Below are 22824 nucleotides of genomic sequence, written 5' to 3'. Positions count from 1 at the left end.
TTTCATCCTATTTAATTTATCATTAAATAGCATACTTTTTGGTTGTTTTCAATGCATTTTACTCTAAGGGTAACTCTCCCCAACTTTTTATGATGAGTAGATAAGAATTCACCTTAATTTTGATGTAACTCAATGACATAGTAAATCATTATAGATTATTCTCAAACTTTATAGGCATGATCTATATGATATTATGTTTCAATCTAACGGTTGATTTTAAAAAATATTTATTCGAAATGAAGTTATTGAGCGAGTGTAACTCGTGGTGTAACTCTTCCGGTGTAACTTTATCCCTCCTATATATGTATATATATTGACTTAGTCAAAAGTGGAATGAACATGTATGTTAGCAAACTAACGCGCAAGTCAATTCAAGGTTCAAGATGAGTATAGTGAAAAGTGGAAATCAGACATTGTACTTTGTTCTTAGCATGTTTTTTGATTTTACACCTTGGATTAAATGGAGTGGATTTGAGATGGATTGGACCTTAGTCATTTGGATCTTTACCTAAAACAGTTGCCCCCAAGGCTTTGTCGGCGGCTATTGAAGGAGCCGGGGGAAGCCTTAAATAATGTTGGTTGACCTTCAAGACGTAGTCCAATGTGAAATGATACTGAAATGTTTGGAATCAGTTGAAAAAATAGTGGGGAACATGTGCATTAAATACGGTCTCATCATTGAAACGCAGTGTCACCCTTTTCTGGCACGTGGAGTGACGTGACCAGTTAGGGTATGGCATAATTTATAGAGTACTTGAGTGCGCTCAAGTTGGCGTGTATCCATGAGTGGAAATCAAGTTGGTGTGTATCCATGAGTGGAAATCTAGTTGTTGATCATGTGACTTCTTTCTATAGTTAGTTTGATCATTTCAGCTACTGTTGTTTATAAATAGGGTGAATTGCGTATTTAGAAATTTTTGCAACCTTTAGCATTCAAACTTACGGTTACTTAAGAAATGTCATCATTTTCACTTCTTTGAGAGTATGGTTGGGAGTGATTTCAGTGTTTTGCTTTAAACTTTTGCCTTTCTACATCTTTTACTACTTAATCAATCTTACACAACCAGGTACCATCCTAACTCAAACTTTTATCTTCAGCATTTCATGTTGTCTAATCAGGATGGGTGGGACTACGGTTCTCCTAGGGAGCGATTTTGTACATCCCCTGATCCTGATCCCCATTTTCTTTATGGCGATCACCTATAGCTAGAAATCATAAACATAATTGACGATTTCGACTCATAAAGGGTATCTGGGGATTTCTTAGAGGAAAAATTATCATCATCTGGTTCATTAGATGCCCTTCTATCAAATGTTGGCAAAGGAATGAACCGTGTCGAGGTCCTTATGCTCCCGTGTCTTAATAGAAGTGGAAGTCTCTTGCTAATTTGCTTTAACAAGTGTAATATGCTTGATTATAGTGAAAAATATCTCAGAGGACAAGGGGACTGAACTACTCTAAATTTATGGGAAGAAACGTGACCACTCTGTGTGTGATTTTACTTATTGCTTATGCATTTTATCTCATTTTGCTGCTATCAACTCTAAGTTCAGATTATGAACTTGTTCAGTTTATGAAACCATTTTAAGAAGCGAAAAAGAATTCACTATACAAATTCAAGTCCTCTCCTTCTTGTGTACTTTTCTCACCTTCAGTTTGTATCAGAGTCTGGTTTGTACTAAACACTTGAGAAATTCCCAAGTATCTTTGGCCACAATACAAGTGATTGTGGAGTCTAGAACAAAACTTATCAATTCCATTGATTATGGTATTCACAACTTTAAGGTTATAGAGACCCACTTCAAACTCTTCTCTTCTGTCTTCTTAACACCAGGATTCTTCCAACCTAACAAACTTTAAAATTATAGTGGCCATTGATTTCCAGAATGCTATTACTCTAGGATTCTTTTAATGCTATCACTTTAAAAGATAAATAGTACCAGAAAAATATATCCCTGAAGCTCACCCAATAAACAAACAGGGTGTCTGCTCTGATGCCAATTAAAATTTATGGTACAAGAAACACATGCTAACATTAATGTCTTAACAACATATGATGTCAAGACATATGTTACGACATCTGGAAATAGACCAATCACATCATACTGAAATTGATATTGAAATAAAATTGCATAATGATAAACAACACAGAGAATTGTTGACCCAGTTCGGTGTAACAATATCTAATATGGGGACTACCAAGCCAGGAAGGAAATACACGATTAATAGTATCAATTCAAAGCTAAACAATCCCAATTTACAACAGTTAGACGCTGGAGGGGGTGAATAGATCCCTCTAAAAAATTATTCGCTTTTAAAAAATTGTTTTCAAAGATGGCTTGCGGAAGCGCTCCGAGATCGACTTGCATTTGTTCTGAACCGCTATTGGTAGAATCGGATATGCTGCTAAACCTTTAATAAATGTGAGAATTACTAAAGATGAGGAGTAGCTTGAATCAATTGGTTTTAAAATATGTTCGTTTGAACAATTAAACACTGAAGAACCTACTTCCAATGAAATATATTTGATAAATTGACTTGGTCAATTTATCGAAAACTTGTTGTGCAAATGTTGTTATGCACAAACAATTTCATAAACAGTTGGCGTGCAATTTGTTAGCAAGTTGATGTGATCTAAGTGTGGTTGATTGTGAAATCCAATTGCAATTAACAATTGCAATTCTCTATACAAAAAGAGTTTATATCACAGTTTAACACTTAGAATTATTATCGAGTTAACAATTGTATACCAATATCAATAGCAAGTAATAGAGAAATAAGGAGAGAGGAACACTAAAATTTGTTTAGGCAGTTCTCCGTTCGTCCTCGCTACGACTATGTCTGCCCCCAATTCCAAACGAGAATTGAGATAGTTTTTATTGCTTTGCAAATTGTTATTACAAGAGAAGTTAAAGAAATAAACACACAAACTCAATTTTGATGTCGATTCTTTATCTTCTCACCCCTTGATATTAAGAAAGATCAAGTCGCCCAACAATCTCGAATCAATCCTCCTGTTACCCTTACTCCATTAACCGAACTCACGTTCTTCAAGACTTTCACTCGGCTGAATTGCAATCGCAAATTGTTGTCACCCAAGAATTTTGACTATTGTTACTCCCTTGACTGAAACCACTGTTCTTCAAGGCTTTCACTCGCCTAAATCGAATCCAAAGCTTATTGTCAAACACCCCCAAATCAATCTGATCTTGGAGGACAAAACCTCGAATGGTTTTATTCAATGAAACCCTAAAACTCTTCACCCAGAACAAATCCCTAACCTTGGACGTTATCACTCTCAATCTATGGTCACTCAAGAAAAAATGATTATGTGTATTTGATGAATGAACAAGAGAAAGAATGAAGATGAGAAGTGTAACGCCCCATACTGCTTTCGGGATGATCGACTGATCCCACAACCAACACGGGTCTTTTCAGCATGATTTGTCCTCATTCACACGCTTTCCGGAAAACTTCCTAGAAGATCACCCATCCCAGAATTGCTCCAAGTCAAGCACGCTTAACTATGTAGTTCTTATGGAATGGACTACCGAAAAGAAGATGCATCTTGTTGTCATAGATAGTACCCATCAATCCTTATAAGCTTTCCTTCAACCATGTAGTCCCATACCTGGACGACCTCAGGTTCTCTCTCATTCTGATGTGGCGACCACTCATTGTTGTATTCGACCTCGAGTGTTACATGCGGTGCAACCAGCCCTCGCCTTCTTCGGCATCGGGTGTTACAAGAAGCAATTTTGTCTCTTTCAGGTTTCAAAGCTATGTGGAAATAGATGCATGAATGTATTTATATGTGTGTGTGAATTAGGGCTTAAATTGGAAAATTCGTGCACAAAAATGCTCAGAATTGAGCGACGCGCCGACCTCCAAGACTGTATGCGTCGACCTATGCAACACAGTGAGGTCTGGTGTTGGTTTAACATAGCATGTGTCGACCTCTACATTGCATGCGTCGAACTATAACTCATGTGCGTCAACCTCTGGACTTATATGCATCGACCTACACAAGGTAGTGAGGTTTGGTGTTAGTTTAACACATCATGTTTCAACCTCTACATTGCATGCGTCAACATGCGGCTCCTATGTGTCGACCTCTGGATCGATGCATGTGTGGCAGAATGTTTCAGATATTTTTCCACTCAATGGAGGTCGACCTCCAAGAGCTATGCATCAACATATGGTATGCATACTCACCCAAAACCGTGTTTTTGACTTGTGAAATTGATCCACATGCATATGAACAAGTTTAGAATGATTACGAAAACATTTTCATGCAATAGTGCACCTTAGGCTAAGAGGATATCGTCCAATACATTCTACTTCTAAATACCTAGTTTTGACATCACTCAAAATCTACTTATTGAGATATCCACTCACAGGCACAACAACTTCTTACTTAATCACTATCCAGTGCAATTCTACTTAGAAATCAACATCTAGATATGAGAAATCACCATCTCAATTTCTTAATCACCTCAGTGATATATAACAATCTCAATCTCAGTGATTGTATCAAGAACAACCCAATTTAGAAGGTTACACTTCAAAATACAAAATACTTAGTTTTACGTAAAAGCTTCAACCAAGAACAATACTCAACTCAGTACTTAAAAGCTTTAAGAGTGAGAACAATAACTTGACAAACAGTCTATGTAACACCCGAGACCGAAGAAGTCGAGGGGTGGTTGCACCGCATGGAACACCTGAGGCCAAAGTGGGCAATGGTGGTCGACACATCGGAATGAGAGGGATTCTGAGGCTGTGCAGGTATGTGACTGCATGGTTGAAGGAAAGCTTATAAGGATTGATGGGTACTACCTATACCAACAAGATGCATCTTCTTTTCGGGAGCCCGTTCCGTAAGAACTCCACAGTTAAGCGTGCTTGACTTGGAGTAGTATTGGGATGGGTGACCTTCTGGGAAGTTTCCCGGAAAGCGTGCAAGTGAGGTCAAAGCATGCTGAAAAGAGCCATGTTGGTTTGTGGGGTCAGTCGATCATCCCGAAAGCAATCTGGGGCGTTACAAATGGTATCAGAGCCAGACCTCTCCCAGTACGATGTGGTTCGAGGACGAACCATGCGGAAGCTGGTGGGCATGTAACACCCGAGACCGAAGAAGTCGAGGGGTGGTTGCACCGCATGGAACACCTGAGGCCAAAGTGGGCAATGGTGGTCGACACATCGGAATGAGAGGGATTCTGAGGCTGTGCAGGTATGTGACTGCATGGTTGAAGGAAAGCTTATAAGGATTGATGGGTACTACCTATACTAACAAGATGCATCTTCTTTTCGGGAGCCCGTTCCGTAAGAACTCCACAGTTAAGCGTGCTTGACTTGGAGTAGTATTGGGATGGGTGACCTTCTGGGAAGTTTCCCGGAAAGCGTGCGAGTGAGGTCAAAGCATGCTGAAAAGACCCGTGTTGGTTTGTGGGGTCAGTCGATCATCCCGAAAGCAGTCTGGGGCGTTACAGTCTACCACACGGTATCAAAAGATACATGGGTGACTTAAAACACAAGAGACTCTCAAAACCTAAGACTTCTAATTCTTCCCCTAATTTTTACAATTGTGAAAGACTTCGTTACATTAGGTTCAGGGTTCTCTTTAAATAGTCTTCAGTAGTCCATGGACTTCGAAATCTTTACTTTATCCACAAGTTAATAGCTGCAACAAATCTGCATATAAATCTTTTTTAATCTTGGAACAAATCTTCAAGTTTCCTAAATTGTTCCAATCATTCAATTTTAAAAACTTTAATTCTATTGGAGATTTAATTCACTTGTTCTAGATTAAATCTTCTTGACATTCGTAAATCATTTAGATACATCCAAAAGAGATATCACAATGTCAAGATTTAAACCAGCATGTACTAATGTTCTGGTACAGAATGTCACGACATCTGATTTTTAATGTAAACTCATACTCAACTGTATTAGAAGATTATGATGTTATGACATCTTACTTAACATCTTTCAAATACCATGTTTTAGCAAAATTCTGCCAATCTTAAAATCATGGATCTAACACACAACATATTCAAACTAGATGCTAAGTCTCGCAAATTCTTTTATCTAGATAACAAAGATGGGGTCAAAGGGCACATACTCTATGACCTCCAGCCTAGATTATTTTTGTTTATATAGATACCTCTTTTTTTTTTTAAGATATCAATTGATAACTTTTTTCCAAGCTTAATATTTACAAAACTGTGGAAGATATAATGGTATGTTAGTAGTATATATATGATAATCCAATTGCAACGTTGTTAGGTGTAACTTGTTGAAGTTAGTTAGTGTTTTTGTAACTAATTAACATCTTGTTATTTAGTAGTTGTTTATACAAATATATCAACACAATATGAATAAGATCATCACATTTTGCACCACTCAATTACTCTACTTTCTCTATATTCATTAATGTGTTGTGCAAGTACAATAGAAATAGGAGTTTCAACAAGTTGGTATGAGTAGATATTTGTTTTTGATATTGTGAGAGTGAAAATAATAAGTGAATGCAGTAGATCCTTGTAAAAAATTTCTCACCCAATTTTCAAATTTTGATGGCAAGGATTAGAAGAGACATGTGGAGACAGGACCATTGTTTGGCTTTCAAGATGTGTTGGATCCCATCAACAATGACTATCCAACAATATTGGTTAAGGGTACAAGTGATGTTGAAAAGAATGCATTCAAAGAGAATAAGAGGAAAATAATAATATTGTTGATGGAACAAACTCAATACAAGCCTAGGATGTATTGATAAAGAATTATATTGAAGGTGTGATTTTTAGTTAAAAGTTTAATCTTAACAAATATCTAATCGTCTTTAATTACTCATCAATTATAATTTAACAGTTGCTAGTGTACAAAAATCACATTTAAATTGTCTCTTCTTTTTAATTTAACATGTATTCATTTGTTGGGAGATATTTGCAAGCATTATGGCATGCTTTGTGAGAAACAAATACTCAATGTTAGAAATGCATTGAAAGGAGTAATTTTATCATACAATATTTAATTACATTACATTTGATGAAAAATGTCTTACCTATTTCAAATGCTAATTTGTTAGAAAAATCATATAAATATGATATCTATGAACTTGTTTAACATCTTAAAAAACAATTACTCTACAAACTTTGACATATGTGAATGAAAGTCTTTATTGCCAGAAAGATGAAAATATAAATAAATATGTACTAAAGGGTGTAAATATAAACAAATAATTACATATTAAAATGAAAAAAAATAATTAAAAAATTAGAAGCCAATGAGAGTTGAATCATTTATACAATCCCATATGAAATGTCTTCTAAAGTTGATAAAGAAGAGGAGTTTGTTTCATAGAACAACAAGGCCTATTATGTCATTGAGTTGCATGTATCCTTCAATAAGGCCTATACATTCTTGAGGTGCAAATGCATGGTGAGAATTTGTGAATAGTTCAAGCATTTTGAGGCAGACCCTTCACCAAATTAAGATGAACAATATGTATCAGACAGGACACCACAAAAGATGCGAACAACAACAAGAACAAGAACAAGCAAAATTCCATACAAATCATGTCATGTCACGAGCTCATAGATTTTGCCAATGCCATTTCACTTTCATTTGATGCAATAGAAGACGCCCTATTCAACTCACCACCACCACTACCACCTTTTGTTGATTGCGCTGCAACCTCAACATCTGCATTCCTAGGTTGATTTGAACCACCCCAGCTTCCTCCTCCTCCACCGCCGCCCATCATCCCAACTCTACATCCTAAACACCTTGAGAAAATTCTATATAAACATGTGAAAAACCAAAAAGCCCATGGTAGACAAACCAATCCGACACCGACTACGGGTACCCATGATGAAGTTTCAGATTCAGGAAGGTACATGTATGCAACAAGGCATACACCTCCTGCTATTAAAGAAATGAACAAAAAACATGCTATAAGCCATATGAATTTGCGACCAGAACTTGGATCAGGCACAGGCATTTGTTTGTGTCACACAACATAAGTTTTCTAGATACTTAGAATAATGATTACATATATGAAGCTTAGAACAAGATTAATTTGTCTTTTTCATCATCCATTTTATGAATTAGAGGGGTTAATGATATTGGTTTGGCATATGGTGAACAAGGTTCCAAATTGAGGTGAATTTTTGTTTTGTTTTCTTTGATTTTTTTCTGGTGTTGTTGCAATAATGAAGCCTGAAAATGGGATTTTTTTTCAAATGTTTGATAATTTGAAAAGGGCTAATCTTAGGACAAATATACGCCTATAAAGAAAAAGAAAGGGAAGAGTTTTCCATTTATGGCTATCAAGTTGGGGTTTGAGTTGATTGATCTGTTAATAAATGTTCTACTAATGAATGATTTTATCAAATCAAAAGATATAAATTCACACCAGAAAGGGCTAATTTTAGGACTAAATCATACACTTTTAGCCAATAATGAATTTGAAAAACAACTATACTTTGATTTTTTCATTGACCAAAATTTACTAATAAAAAACTACAAAGACCAAAACCTTAATACATGTTAGGCATAAATTATCAAAATTTAAATCCAAGAGAGTGGAAATTTCTATGAGGTCCATACCTAATGACAAATGACAATGGCTAAAATCTAAATATTACAAAATAATAATAATAATAATAATAAAATCTAGATAAATAAAAAAATATAAGCTCGTATCTTTAAAATTTACATACCATCAATTAAAAGAATATTGAGTAATTCTTTCTTTTAACTTTAATAAAATATTAATGTTTCTAAATAATTATATTCCTCAAATTTCACATTTCTTTAATTTTAATCAGTTAAACAAAATGGCAAATGAAGTAAACAAATCACTACAAACAGTTCCTTTTCCTCTCCATTCTGTCAATCTTATTCATCTTGATTTCGTAGCTTTTATATCACTGAGATTCATAGGCATAGATAAATATCAAAATCAATAGAATGGTCACAAAAATTTATCCAGATCTAGTTGTTTCAGTCAAAGAAATTTCAGGCTCCTCATCTTGGGTACTAGGTTGAATTGCATTTATCATTTTGTACATCCTCTGTCCTTGAGCTTTCCTCCTCTTGGCCTCGAGCTCAATGAGTAGAGCAGTGATATCGGCAGGGCTCACTCCACCTACTCTGCTTGCCTGACCAATGGTTTGAGGCCTAACCTAAAATCATTGAAAATTTTTGTCAAGTCTTTGAAAAGAGTTGTTTAAATAAGGCTATTTGTTGTACACAATAAAGAGATTGAATGGTTTAGTTAGTTGGGTAGATGTTCTTAATAACAATTTCATAATATAGATTAGGCTTACATTGTAGAATGTGTGTATTCAATAGATGTGGAAACAATCAACACTTTAACACTTCTTTTGAGGAATTCAATATTAACTAGATATTGAAGGTTTAATTAACATGATTTATTTTCATGATATATTATCACCCTTTTTTGGTCATTACTAAATTTGTACAGTGAACTTGTGGATCCAAAGGTTGCATTTCGGTTTTTACCATCCCTACTTGTAATGATCAAAATGTTTATTTTGATAAATATGCTACATACCTTGGAAAGTTTTTCACGAGCTTCCAGAGACAAATTTATCATTGCATAGTAATCCAAGTCTTCCGGAAGTGGCTTATGTTGTTGAGTAACCATCTATAGGTAAATCCAACACAACAACGCGATTTGACATTAAATACACCTTTGAAATTCTACAATGTGCAAACAACTTAACGATATAGGATAATAATATGGACAGAGTAATGAGCATTTACTCCCGTTGACATGTATAACAGACATACCTGTTGAAGTTGGCTTTGCTGACGCAAGATGAAACCTTCATACTTGATATCAATTTCAACACATTCCTTTTCGATTCTTGACAAATTATTGTCACCAAAACCATGCTTATCAAAAAGTCCATAATGAATGTGTGGTTTCTTAAGAAGACTTTCCAATGTTGAAGAGTGTTTCACAGGCTGATCAGACATATGGGTAACTTCAGCAGCCAAATCTCCTCCTGATGAGATAATTTAGGTGAGTAGCAATAAATGATACAAAACAAAATAAAATTTCTTTTGGTCCTACTAGATAAAAAGACATATGTTGCCAAGAGACCAGATAACAGTAATCACATATAAATTAGATTTCTACTTCACACTAGTAGAGGTGATCCGCCAGACTAAATATACCAGTAGTTTCCACTGCAATATTTAAATACCACATTTCCATGTTATATAAAAGTAATCCGTATTGGCAACTTGTAGCTAATGCCTTAAGGTTGTATTTCTGTAATGATTCTCTATTCTGCAGCAAGTTTTCTTATTCCATGTTCCTTTGTATTAACAATTCAGTAGCCTAGCTTAACTTTTGTATTGAATTGAGTTTGTGTGACATAAGCCAAGCCAATTGTAGATAATCTAGAAAGCTTCAAGTAGCTTGTCGGTTAGTTAGATTCTGTTACTGGCTCTCAGGCTCACCGCATTTCAACATTTCAACAATCTACTATTTACCACATTATTCTATTACCGGTACTACCATCTGTTAGCTACAGACTACAAGGAAAACAGAGGACCCACGGGAGGGTGGGAGGGGACTCTAGTGTCAGTTATTTAAAATTATTATAAAATACTGTAATTAACAAGAGTTATTTTTTGTTTAGATGTATCAGCGAAAGTAATTTCTTAAAACAACAGGATTTAACAAAAGAAAGGCCAACAATCATATTTGACTAAAAGAGGGCAAAGAGGCAACGGCTAGTTTTCCCCAAAGGATAAACTCCTTTTATTGCCTTTTAAAGAAACAGCTCTCAAAATTTGTTGCCACACAAGCTTGGTAAACAAACAAACCTGAAATCTTGATACTTTTCAATCGCTTCTTTTCCTCAGAAATTCGAACTTGCTTCTCCTGGTACAGTTTCCAACGCCTATCATCTATCAACCCAATTTCTCGACCCAAAGGAGTGAGACGGCTATCAGCATTATCAGATCTCAAGAGTAACCGATGCTCTGAGCGGCTAAATATCAAGAACATGTTTTTTGAGTTGTTATTGTCAAGAAATGAGAAATGGAATGAAAAAGCATATATGCATCTATAAGAAGAAATGTTGCAATTGAAGTTAGTGTACCTTGTTAACATCCGGTAAGGCTCTCGCAGGTCCTTGGTGACTAGATCATCAATTAATGTTCCTATGTAACTGCTCTCCCTCTCAAGAACAATGAGTGATTTACCATCTGCGTGTCTAGCAGCATTGATACCCGAGATAATGCCCTAGAGGATGAAAACCAGTAGATTGTAATGAAAAGGTTTACTAGATTAGCAGGAAGAAAACATAAATAATAAGAGCTTAATTATTTCCCCGTTATGCAACACACCAAAAGGGGAAAAAAAAAACAGATTTTTAACTTATATAGGCACAAATGAAAGTTGACAAATTACCTGCGCTGCGGCTTCTTCGTAGCCTGTAGTTCCATTTATCTGACCAGAGAAGAACAATCCTTGTATTTTCTTAGTCATAAGAGACCTAGAACATTGATGAGCAGGTAAATAATCATACTCCACAGCATATGCAGGCCTCAACATTGAACAGTTCTCAAGTCCAGGTAAAGTTCTCAGCAAAGGCAACTGTAGTCTCTCAGGCAAACCAGTAGAGAACCCCTGTACGATAGAAGAGTAAGAAGTTAGAACTAGAAGATAGGACATTCTCTCCTTATCAAGATAAAAAGGAGGTGAAATTTATAAGCCATGAATCCCCCTCCCACCACCCAAATTACATGGCAGAGAGAGGCATAGTTATTTTATGAACTTTGACCATTTTATAAACTGTGACCCTAAATTGACCTTTCATTGAGCTTCAAATATATATTTTTTGACTTAGCTTATTAAAATGTCTTTCTTCCATCAACTTGCTTCAATTCAACCAAATGACATCCTTTTTCCGTCAGGCTATATAATAAAACTCTATTTTTCACCTCTTTCTTTGTTGTCTCATAAAGTTGGTAATACTTAAAATATCTAACAGTTTATCAAGGTTAAACAAGGATATTACATAATTAGGATCTCGCTCATACTTCATAAGCAAGATGCTTCTACAGTCTAAGCTTCATGCATCATTTTGTCTTAAAACAGGTACATAAACTTGTTGCAATTATAACCACTTTTGTGACTGATTGCAATTTTTCTCACCATAACATTATACCCCAAGGGGACAAAATGAAAAATTATTAACAATTTTCATTTGGATTTCAGGCAAGAAAGAAAAAATATATATACAACTTACTTGCACATAGAGCTCAGGCACGTCTCGACCCTCTGGTTCAAGAAATACTTGATGAGATTCTTTATCTTTGAATCTTACAATCTAAAACGTGAACAATATTATCACAAAAGAAAAAACGTGAACAATATATAATAATGCACACTTTCAATAATCAATCACATGCTTCAGATCACACCTTTTCTAAAAGGTTCAGGCTGGACTGAGTATTCCTAATTCTATAAGGGGATTTTTGAGTAAATTGCTTAACTAAGAGTTTATCATACAATAGCTTTTCAACCTTTGTTTTTACTGTATGGATAGAATTTGGGATGCATGGAAGTTAAAGAGGGGGTAGACACATAAGTTGTCAACAATCTATCTTGAAGAACTTATTGAAACAAGCTAAAAAACACTTACGAACGTATCATAAGCAATTAAGCTCTTCTGAATACTTAAACACGTGTTTATGTCATGAAATTAAAGAGGGGGTATACACATAAGTTGTCAACAAGCTATCTTGAAGAACTTATTGAAACAAGCTAAAAAACACTTATGAACATATCATAAGCAATTAAACTCTTCTGAATACTTAAACACGTGTTTATGTCATGAGATGATCCCAAATAAACTCTTCCAAATGCTCCCTAAATTAAACCAAGTTAACTTTTCAAAATCTGATGTGTAAATATTGTTGAAACACACCTTATCTTCTATGGAAGGGCAGTATCTAGGTCCTTTGGCTTCAACCCATCCTCCATATGTGGGTGTTTCATGCAAATTATCTCTAATCATTTGGTGAGTAGTACTAGTAGTACGAGTTAGGTAGCAGGACATCTGTTCTCTTTCAATATGGACATCAGGATCGAAACTAAACCAGCTGACCTGCCAATTATGAAGATATACCGAGGAAACACTATCTCTAAGTTACAGGATAAAAGCTTTTACTAACAGACTAAATGCAGAAAAACATAATCATTCTCTGACTGGAGCAAAAGCAAAAATATATTCTATTTATCACATCATAATTCGTTGGGAGTGCAGAAACAAAAATGATTGCATAGAATTATCATACAAGGCAATGAGAAAATTGGCTTGTACATTTGATTGCTTAAAAAACATCTTGGAACTTGCACAATTGATAGATGGTGGACATAATTCTCCAGTCCAGGTGGCAAATTACTAAGGCATTTTAGTGGTAGCAAAGTTACTGAGAGACTGGCATAAATAGAAAACTGACAATGGCACATACAATGAGTGCAAACAAAACTACTTAAAACCAAAAATCATAAACTTGATTTGAATAGAATTAAATCTAATGAACCTACATATAAAATTAAATGGAAGAACCTCTTCATCTCCATGTTGAGGTTCTAATCCAGAGAAATCTACAGTTCGAATATCCACTCGGGCTGGAGTTCCGGTTTTCAGCCGATCAGTTTCAAAACCAAGTTGCTGTAAGTTCTCAGTTAATCCATGAGAAGCGGATTCGCCAGCTCTTCCTGCGGGCATAGAAGTTCTACCAACCCATATTTTACCACTCATAAAAGTTCCTGTAGTGAGAATAACAGAGGGAGCATAGAAGTTCATTCCAAAAAATGTGCTAACACCTTCCACATTGTCATTCTTTCCCAATAAGATATCAGTGACCATAGCCTCTCGAATAGAAAGGTTTGGAGTACTGCAGAAAACATAGTTAAAAAAAGATGAGTAGTAATGTACAAGAGAATATGCCTAAATCATGTGATAGAAGACTGCACACAGCCAATGAAGACCTAAAGAAGTCAGGGACTTATAGTTCAAACTGCTACTCTCACCATTCGGCTTGATGCTTCTTACCAACTTTCAAGTTATGAGGCAATATCTCTTATGTTAAAGTCAAAGATATTAAACCAATAATAAAACTAATCTTATAATTGGTGGGCTTGGACTTGTAGTACTTCAGTATTAGCAGCTGGCTTAATTATTAGTATTCATATAATATGAGTGTTAGGCTAGGGTATTGTAACACATCAAAATCTATTAATCATGTTTTTTTTACTACTATTAGTTTATCCCGGTCAAAAGTTTGGTTCAACTATCACCACTAAGTGACTATTATAGATCACACGCAAAAGATGTTGAGCACAGCAGAAAATAGATACCAGAGTCTACAAGTAAAGGGGAGGGGGGAAATTATGAACATGAACTTGCCTTTCTACTACATTTTTCATTAGCATGGCATATTCCCTTTTATCAGTCTGGGCACGTAAAGCACGAACTGCAGGACCTTTTGAGGAATTGAGTACACGCTTTTGTAAGTAACATCTGAACACAAACATAAACACATACATGAGCAACAGAAACCCCAAAAGCCACACTTCAAACTATATTATATCACAACTGTCGCTTAAAAACATGAATCAAGGTCGGACGGAATGGAAAGTAGCAATTATATTAAATGCAAAAGTAATATTCTCACTCGAATTAAAGACAATTTGGTTAGTTTGGCTTAGACGAGAATATACCGAGATGTTTTGCATATTTTTTCATCTTCAAATATAAAAGGAAACTCATTACGCCACTTTCCCCTTACCTTCAAATCTTCTTTTTTTATAAATTTTACCACAGCCTACAATGAATGAGGATAGATTATTTACCAATAATTTACTTGAAAGCAGAATTTTGAGCTATTGGGAAACTAGGCTCGTGTCCTAGATTTATACATAATATTATAGTAATACTGTTGTAGAGCTTTTTGTTTTCCTCAAAATGAATATTTGTCAAAAACATATAAATTATAATACTTCAAGGAAGACCTCTAGCAGAAAAGAAAAGTAAATAATGATCATATAAAAACTGCATCTAGACAATCTCAGGGAATCAAGATGCTAGAGAACGAAAAATAAATAAGCACTAGCGTTCCACGTTACCTATCAGCAATTTTCCCGATTTCACCACCAAGTGCATCCACTTCATGAACGAGCTGGGACTTTGCAGGCGCACCAACTGCTGGATTACAAGGCTGCACCAAAACTCAGTCTCATTAAGAAACTGTTTGTGACACATATCATGTGTTTAACCAATGGAAAACACAGATAGTTTTCTTTCAATAATCCAAAAATTTAATAAAATGAAATGAAAAAGCACACTCGACTTGTTATCTATTCAATTCTGCACCAACTCCGTATTTCAAATTACAAAAACTCCATGTAACAAAAGAAAAATGCATGCTGCAATATTGCTGAATGGAGTACTTTGATAAAATATTGAAATCAAAAATAAAACATTAGGTCAAACCTGCCACGCAATCCGGTCAATATTAAGAGTAAGAAGAAGAGTTCTTGCACCCAAACGTGCAGAAGCAAGAGCAGCTTCGCACCCAGCGTGTCCTCCTCCAACTACAATCACATCATATTTTTCGTCTGCTGTTCCAAATTCATAATCTGCACATAAAAAACACAAATAAGTAAACATTTTCAGTTTGGAAAAGGATTGATTTGACGCCAAAAACGCTCGAGAAACCAAATTCTGATACCGCGGGAGGAGGAACTGGCTGCGACGGTGGAAAATCGACGGGAGAAAGTGGAAACGGAGAAGGAGATTTTCCGGCGAGTTTTGCATCGGAATTTGACGATGCGAGGGTCTAAGAGAGTGAGAGAGGAAGTAGGATAGAGCGTGTTGCATAAACTTCGGCCAAAACGACAGAGATTAAGAGTAAACGACACCGTTGCCATGCTTGCATTTGGTTCTGGAGAAGAAGTAAAAACGCGAATTTCTGGTGTGCAGTGGCAGAACAGCGAAGGGGTTCAGTGCCGTTTATTAGTCATCCAATGTTGCCTCATCCGACAGTGTTCGACGTCATTCCTTGTTGCTCCATCCGTTTCAAAATATATTTATTATATGGAAAATTAGTTACACAAATATTGTTTACAATAAAATTTATAAAAATTGTAGGTTCTATACAAAATATGGGGACAATTGTCCATATCTATAAAAAATCACAAAAATTGACCGCTTTGGTTTAGGGATTTAGTTGTTAAGTCGCTGGTTAGGTTTGAAGGTTCAACCCATTTAAAAGTTTTTATAGGTTCGAGATCAGTGCAGTACTAAAATTTCAAGTTGGTTTATGTGTAAAATCACAGGTCGGTTCGTAAACTCGGCCCAGTTTAAAAGCTTGCTAAGGTTGGAGATAAGCACAGTAAAAAATCTCATAAGTTCGTGGTTTGTTTGTCAAAATCCTAGTTTGGTTCGTGAGTTCAGTCCTATTTAAAAGTTCTCATTGGTTCAAGATAAACCTGTGGAAAATCTTGGGTTAACTTGGGGACTAACTGCTTCAAGTTGCTATTTGGAAAAAAGACTAACGGCTTCAATTCATTATTTAAAAGGAATACTAACTGCTTGCCTCTGTTGTTCGTTGTTTGGCTGAAAGTTAGCCACAAACTTCATTTTTATTGTACAAGGGATTTTGAGAGTTCAACCTACTAAAATCTCTTAAGTTTATTGGATCCTCTTAAGATCAAATTTTAAAGACATGAATAAGTCTTCTTGATTGAACCTGTATAATTCGTGGTGTCTTATCTCTTCCCTTAACTTTTACATTCTGTATTTTATTCTTAATTTCCGCTACTAAATTCTAAAGTCTCTTAAAATGAATTTAAACTATGAAAATGACCCTAAAAGTTTTTCAATCCAATATTTTTCTAAAATTCATAATTCACTCATCTCTTGTGTGTAGTGTCACATGTCAAATATATTACACATAAAAGATATCTTGCCACAACAAAACCTTCTCCAAACAAACTTTGCGTCTAATATATGTTGTGCTCACAAACCATCTCTACCACATGATGTTCTTTTCGGAAATGATATAATGCATTTGTCGATAGTATCAATTTCAGTCACGGGAAGAGTTTCAGAATACAAAGTGGTTGGCATGAGGGATGTGGTATCTTCGTGTATTTAGTCTCCAAAACTTTTATTCTATGTCTATTATAGGGGGGAACTCTGGATGACCCCAATAGTTTCACATCCGCTGTGAAGTGACCATCTACAACCTTGCAGAGGCAATTCTTGGCGTTAGAGCTCATCTTTTTATCTTTCTCCTTAATATAAACTCATGACCCAAATTATCTTTATTCAGAGCTGCCCAACATACTATAAACTAACTTGACAATATCATACGTGTCTCTCCAAGTAGTTAAGCACTCCAAAATGTGATGTTGTAGCAAGCACTTTCGATTTCCATACCTACGATCTCGCATATTCAGAGGCTTGACCGTCTGTAAAGTGCAAAGTGAAGAGGTAACAACCAAACTTAAGCACCTACATATTTCGACTCATAAACCACCTTAAAAAGAGTTTCTTTCAATACCTGAGAGAAAGTCAAACAACACCTAAGAAATACACTCTTCACGATAAAGATCTGAGTTGTGAGTACTCTCTCTAACAATTCTGCTTCCAAAACACGCTCCTTATTTGCGTTGAAGTTGTTGGAGTATGTTGTAGGTGGTTTTATAATATCTACAATGTGACTTTCAATCTCTCATATTCTATGAGTAAGAGGGACCAAACCATCAAGATGACATGCTCGACTCAGGACAAGAATACTCATCCATTTTCCAAATATCCATTTGTTTATACTTTAGATATAAAAATAAACAAATTTTGTTTTTTTAGAAGTTAAATACTAAATATCAAATATTAAACAATTGGGAAGAGAAATGCACAAATGCCATACAGAGAAAAAAACAATGCAACTTTCACAGTAGTGCACAAAGAAGTCCAATCCTACATAATTTACAAGCAGTTGATAATTTGAAAGGGGTACCCTTTGTTGAAAAACATACATATAGTATTCTAAGACACCAAATTAAACAAAAATTTCAATTTATACTTGATCTCAAATAATTATTTCTGCTGATTAAAATGGTAAGGTGATGCTTCTTGGATCCGATTCTTCCTCTTCTGGAGAAACCTTTGAAGTGTTTTTTTCATGGAAAGTGAAGTTCCAGGGCTATACAAGTTACTGGTAAATACTGCTGGTGAAGATGGCTCTGATGATGATCCAGTTGGTGTCCTCACTTTATCCTCCATTTCTTTTTTTGCAAGCATTAAAATAGACCTGGCCTGCATCCAATTCATATTACCCCACTTAATTCCAAGTCTTGTAATACAACACGTGAATAATTCAATGGCTATAATAATATAACTGGTCTAGCTATGTGTCCAAACGATGATGATGCTATTATTTATTATGGTGACTTTGGAAAAGAAAGATAGAAAAAGAAAGCTAGTGAAAAAAACATGTACAAAATAATAAAAGTATGCAAGTGTGTGAGCTGTGTCCAATTTTTGAGGTCAACAAATGTGTATGGAATGCTCAGAGAAGGACCACCCCTTATTGAAAAAAAAAAAACTTTTATATCTTTCGTTAGTCTTGGATAGCATTAAAGTTTTTGTCATTTATTAGTACTAAGTTTATAGTTTTTAAAAAATAATAAAAGAAATAATTTTACTTGTGGGCAAAAGATAGATGAGCTATACATTTTTAGGTTTGAATAATATTAGGAAAATTTCAAGTTTCTCATTGATTAAAATATTATTAACTCTCATTTATTTTTCTTTTTAGTTTAAATAGTTAATATTATTATTGGTCAAATAATAACAATATTAAACTTTAAAACGGTTAGAATAATACAAGTGTGAGTAAGTGGTGAAATAGTCCCACATTAAATATGAATAAGGTGACTTGAGACAATATATAAGTGAGAGAACCCACTCACTTATGATCTTCAAGGTTTTAGTCCGTGAGAATGGTATAATTCAAGTTTCATTTTTTCTCCCTACCTAAGTAAGACAATCGTTAAGATCCGTCTAATGTCTTTCGCTTAATTTTTACTCTTATTTAATTTGTTAGTGGCCTTTTTTTTCTTTCTATTGTATCTCCTCTTTTGTAATATGGATCGAGTACTATTCTCCTATAATATAAGGTTTTGCCTAGGGGTGGCAAAACGGGCCCGGCCCGTTGGGCATGCCCGTTTTACCCGCACTTTAGTGCGGGGCGGGCCAAGGTTTTAGGCCCTCACCCTCTAATGTGACCGCTCCGCCCCGCCCCGTTTTCAACGCGGGCTTTTGCGGGCATGTGCATTTTCATAAATTTTTATGTTTTTAGGCTTAAAAGGTGCAATGCCCGCGGGCTTTGCCCGCCCCGCCCTCACTTTTTTGCGGGGCGGGGCTAGGTTTTAGGCCCGCATCTTCAACTATGCCCGCCCCGCCCCGCCCCGTTTATTTGCGGGCTTTTGCAGGGCGGGCTAAACGGGCGCGGGCATGCCCGTTTGCCACCCCTAGTTTTGCCTATAAAAAAAAATTAATAAATATCAACTAATTTCTTTTTTAAAAAAGAAGACAAGTAAAAAGGAAATGATGGAACAAATAATAAGATGAATTAATTATTTAGGCTTAATTGAAATTTTGGTCTCCCTATTATCTAATCTGGAATTTTAGTCCCTTTATTTTAGTTTTTTTTTGAAAATTTTGGTCCCCTTACAAATCCGAAGGCAATTTTTAATAAAATGAAACTCAAATTGATGACATATTCAACATAAATCTTAAATAAAATTAGTTTTTTTGAACCGTTCATTGTTGAACTGACACTAATACATCATCAATATGAGCGTTATTTCATTTAAAATTGCTTTCAAATTTGCAGGGGACCAAAATCCTCAAAAAAACTAAAATATAGGGACTAAAATTCCAAATTTTAAAATAGAGGGACCAAAATACAAAAAAAACGGATAATAGGAGACCAAAATTGCAATTAAACCAATTATTTAATATTGAGATTTGATTAGATTAATGGTCAAATTTAAACAAAATCGATGAGTTGTTTGTTTAAGATTTATTATTGTTAGTTAATACAAGTATGTTCTTTTTCATGTTGTATTAATACAAAGAAGTGAAAAAGGACATCGATTTAGGTGTAACTTGTTTATTTTTTCTGAAGAATAAAAAGAGAGTACTAGCAAAAACACACCTGAATCTCTGTTGCATCACGAACGAAAATCTTGCCATCGTAGACAATGGTCAAAGGCCTGTGCTGCTGCTGCTCTTCTGCTTCACCTTCCATTCTTCAACAACAAAATATAAAACAAATTAAAACCGTATGTACTAAGTATTATTTAAATCAGGATTAATTCATAAACTGAAACAAGAAAAAAAAAAATTGAAAAGATGGTTACGAGGTAGGAAGATCGGAATTAATGGAAGGTGGGACGAGGCGAAGTTCCAGGTTCAAATTCTTCTTCATGATCTTGGAGTTTCTGAGAGACAATAAGAAGTGAAGTGTTGTGGACAGAGAGAATGTGAGAAAGAAAGTGTTTGGTGGTAACACTGTAATGGTATGTATCTATAAGAGCAGTTGTAATAATAAAGCACAACAAAAATGAAAACATTGGCGGGTGCTGTTTTTGTTTTCTCTCCTTTTAATTTAAGCACATGTTTTACGTGATAGGGCTTGATGTGATTTATTAATGGCGTATTCCAAGATTAAAATAATCACATGCTACCCGTTTTAAAATGTCGTTATCCACTTTAATCGTGCTGCTTCAAAATACTAATACTAGTAGTAGTACATGTGATGTCTATGCTAGCTCAACAATGTTTTAAATAAATAAAATATGGATATGGATGAATGGAAGTTGTCAAAAGTTGACCTGAGTGACACTTCACAAAATTTAAGTTTAGTTTTGTATTTGTAGCAAGTACAATAGTATAATGTTTGTGTTATGGAGTATAACGAGGCTTTTTGGATTCTAATTGTGTAAAAAAGTGATTTCTCTTTCTCAACCAAGTAGTTAGGATATGTATAGGTTTCGCCCTTTGGTCAAGTAGTTTACTAAGGCTATGTTTGGATATCACAAAATGAACGGAGCGGAATGGAGTGGAGCGGAGTGGGATGGAGCGGAATGGAACAGAGCGGAACGAATGTATCATTCCATTGTTTGGAAATTTTAGGACGGAATAAGACAAATTGTTCATTCCGCCCAAATCGGAAGGGAAGGAATATGGTGGTAAGTGATGGAATGGAATGGAATCCATACCACTCCTTTCCGCTCCGCTCCATCCGTTTTTAAATTATCCAAACAACGGAATACCATTTTATTCCATTCCATTCCACTCCGCTCCATCCGATTCCATCAATCCAAACAAAGCCTTAAGGAAAGATTTCAATAGTTATGTGTTGAGTTAGATTCGGAGCATAGAAAGAATTTGTCGCCCGCGGTTGCATTATTGGACATGTGTTATAATTACTTCTCAAACATGTGTGTTGATGCATCTTAATGCCCTCAAGCTGAAGTGAGTGATCCATGCCCAAGGGGTATTGGCCCGGATCAGATGAGTTCATGTGCTCACCGCGTGATGAAACCCTTTCGCATTCAATTTTCTCTTATATTGCTCTTGGGTTTAGCATGTTATGGGTCATCCTTTTTGAGGCACTGATAAGTGCCAAAATGTACTTATTTTGTGTATGTAAATAATGGCACTTATCGATACTTTTGTTAATACCGTTTGAATAATTTCCCGTTTTGTGTATAAATACGTATACCTTGTGAATAGTTGTATTTTCATATACTTTTATACCATTTGATAGTTTTTCCTTTGTTTTTATAGGTATTCATGCTTATTGGAGCCTTGAGGAATAAAGTGTCAAAGGCACGACTTCGATTTCGCAGTTTTGGTGCAAGCCCGCTTAGCCACCGTCAAGCGGACTTCCAAATACTCAAAATAAGGATGATAAAAATCATCAATTTGGTTTCAATTCATTCATTATTGGATAGAGCATTGAATAAGCTTTCCAACGCTTTGAACCGGGCGCAATTCGGAGTTACGGTTCTCGAGTTATGGCAAAAACAAAATCTGGTTTTTAGCAGACTCCGCTAAGCGGACTCTGTTCCGCTAAGCGGACCTGCGGATTTTCAGACTTGTTAAAAGGGGCAAAAATCACATTTTTAGGTCATGGGTTGGGTATTTTTGAGTCCCAACACCATCAACTTCATTCTTAGAATAGAATTGGCTTAGAAAACAACTTCGGAGGTTGCATAAGGATGATCGGGGGTGGATTGAGCGTCGAACGGAGCTGATAAACCGGGAGATTTTCGGTTCATTTCTCTTCTTCTTTGTGTATTTCTCTTTGGTTGGGTTTTGTATATGATTTTACTTTGAACTCATGTATATTTGTTGATCATGACGTTATATAAAACTTGCTTTACAAATCTATGTTGATTGTTGTCTTAGATTTTTGCTCTATGCTCAGGATTTGGGTTGCTTTAGAGATAAACTTCTTGAATCCTTATCTAGGATGATTATCTGTTAGTTTCTGAACTCTAGAGATAGATTTAGATCTAACAATCACTGTGGGTATCCGTTCTTAATGCTTTCGTGTTTGAGTGGCGCGCGAGAGATCGCCGACGCGAGAATACGGATGTTCTCGTGACTTTGCGTTAGAGATAACCTTAGTTGTGAGATGATCTCGTTTGTGCTCCAGAGATGGACGCTTATGTGAGAGAT

General features: G+C 35.5%; 2 protein-coding genes across 2 annotated transcripts; both read right to left on the bottom strand.

The window, feature by feature from the left end:
* Positions 1–8744: 8744 nt before the first annotated feature.
* Positions 8745–16147, bottom strand: LOC131602895 (uncharacterized). Its single transcript, XM_058875115.1, has 13 exons — positions 15794–16147; positions 15556–15701; positions 15189–15280; positions 14470–14583; positions 13627–13957; positions 12982–13161; positions 12301–12381; positions 11460–11678; positions 11149–11291; positions 10871–11037; positions 9824–10041; positions 9585–9677; positions 8745–9192 (listed from the first exon to the last, which is right to left on the bottom strand). The coding sequence occupies exons 1-13, from the start codon at positions 15990–15992 to the stop codon at positions 8992–8994; spliced, it is 2184 nt and encodes a 727-aa protein (XP_058731098.1). The 5' UTR covers positions 15993–16147; the 3' UTR covers positions 8745–8991.
* Positions 16148–17992: 1845 nt separating this feature from the next.
* On the bottom strand, positions 17993–20675 carry LOC131607635 (protein TIFY 5A-like). Its single transcript, XM_058879610.1, has 3 exons — positions 20496–20675; positions 20291–20384; positions 17993–18384 (listed from the first exon to the last, which is right to left on the bottom strand). Exons 1-3 carry the CDS (start codon positions 20561–20563, stop codon positions 18166–18168), a joined length of 381 nt encoding a protein of 126 aa, XP_058735593.1. The 5' UTR covers positions 20564–20675; the 3' UTR covers positions 17993–18165.
* Between the last annotated feature and the right edge of the window lie 2149 nt (positions 20676–22824).

Source organism: Vicia villosa, linkage group LG5, assembly GCF_029867415.1.
Source record: "Vicia villosa cultivar HV-30 ecotype Madison, WI linkage group LG5, Vvil1.0, whole genome shotgun sequence".
In the NCBI taxonomy this organism is placed as follows: domain Eukaryota; kingdom Viridiplantae; phylum Streptophyta; class Magnoliopsida; order Fabales; family Fabaceae; genus Vicia; species Vicia villosa.
The sequence above is the reverse complement of the archived record's forward strand: the minus strand, read 5'-3'. Positions and strand labels throughout refer to the sequence as shown.

Coding starts and splice junctions, on each gene's coding strand:
- LOC131602895 (XM_058875115.1), bottom strand. CDS start 15,992: ATGGCAACGGTGTCGTTTACTCTTAATCTCTGTCGTTTTGGCCGAAGT. Junction 11,679..12,300: donor TGCCTGAGCTCTATGTGCAA/GTAAGTTGTATA, acceptor TCTATCGTACAG/GGGTTCTCTACTGGTTTGCC. Junction 11,292..11,459: donor ACGAAGAAGCCGCAGCGCAG/GTAATTTGTCAA, acceptor TTCATCCTCTAG/GGCATTATCTCGGGTATCAA.
- LOC131607635 (XM_058879610.1), bottom strand. CDS start 20,563: ATGAAGAAGAATTTGAACCTGGAACTTCGCCTCGTCCCACCTTCCATT. Junction 20,385..20,495: donor AATTCCGATCTTCCTACCTC/GTAACCATCTTT, acceptor TTGTTGTTGAAG/AATGGAAGGTGAAGCAGAAG. Junction 18,385..20,290: donor GTGATGCAACAGAGATTCAG/GTGTGTTTTTGC, acceptor AATTGGATGCAG/GCCAGGTCTATTTTAATGCT.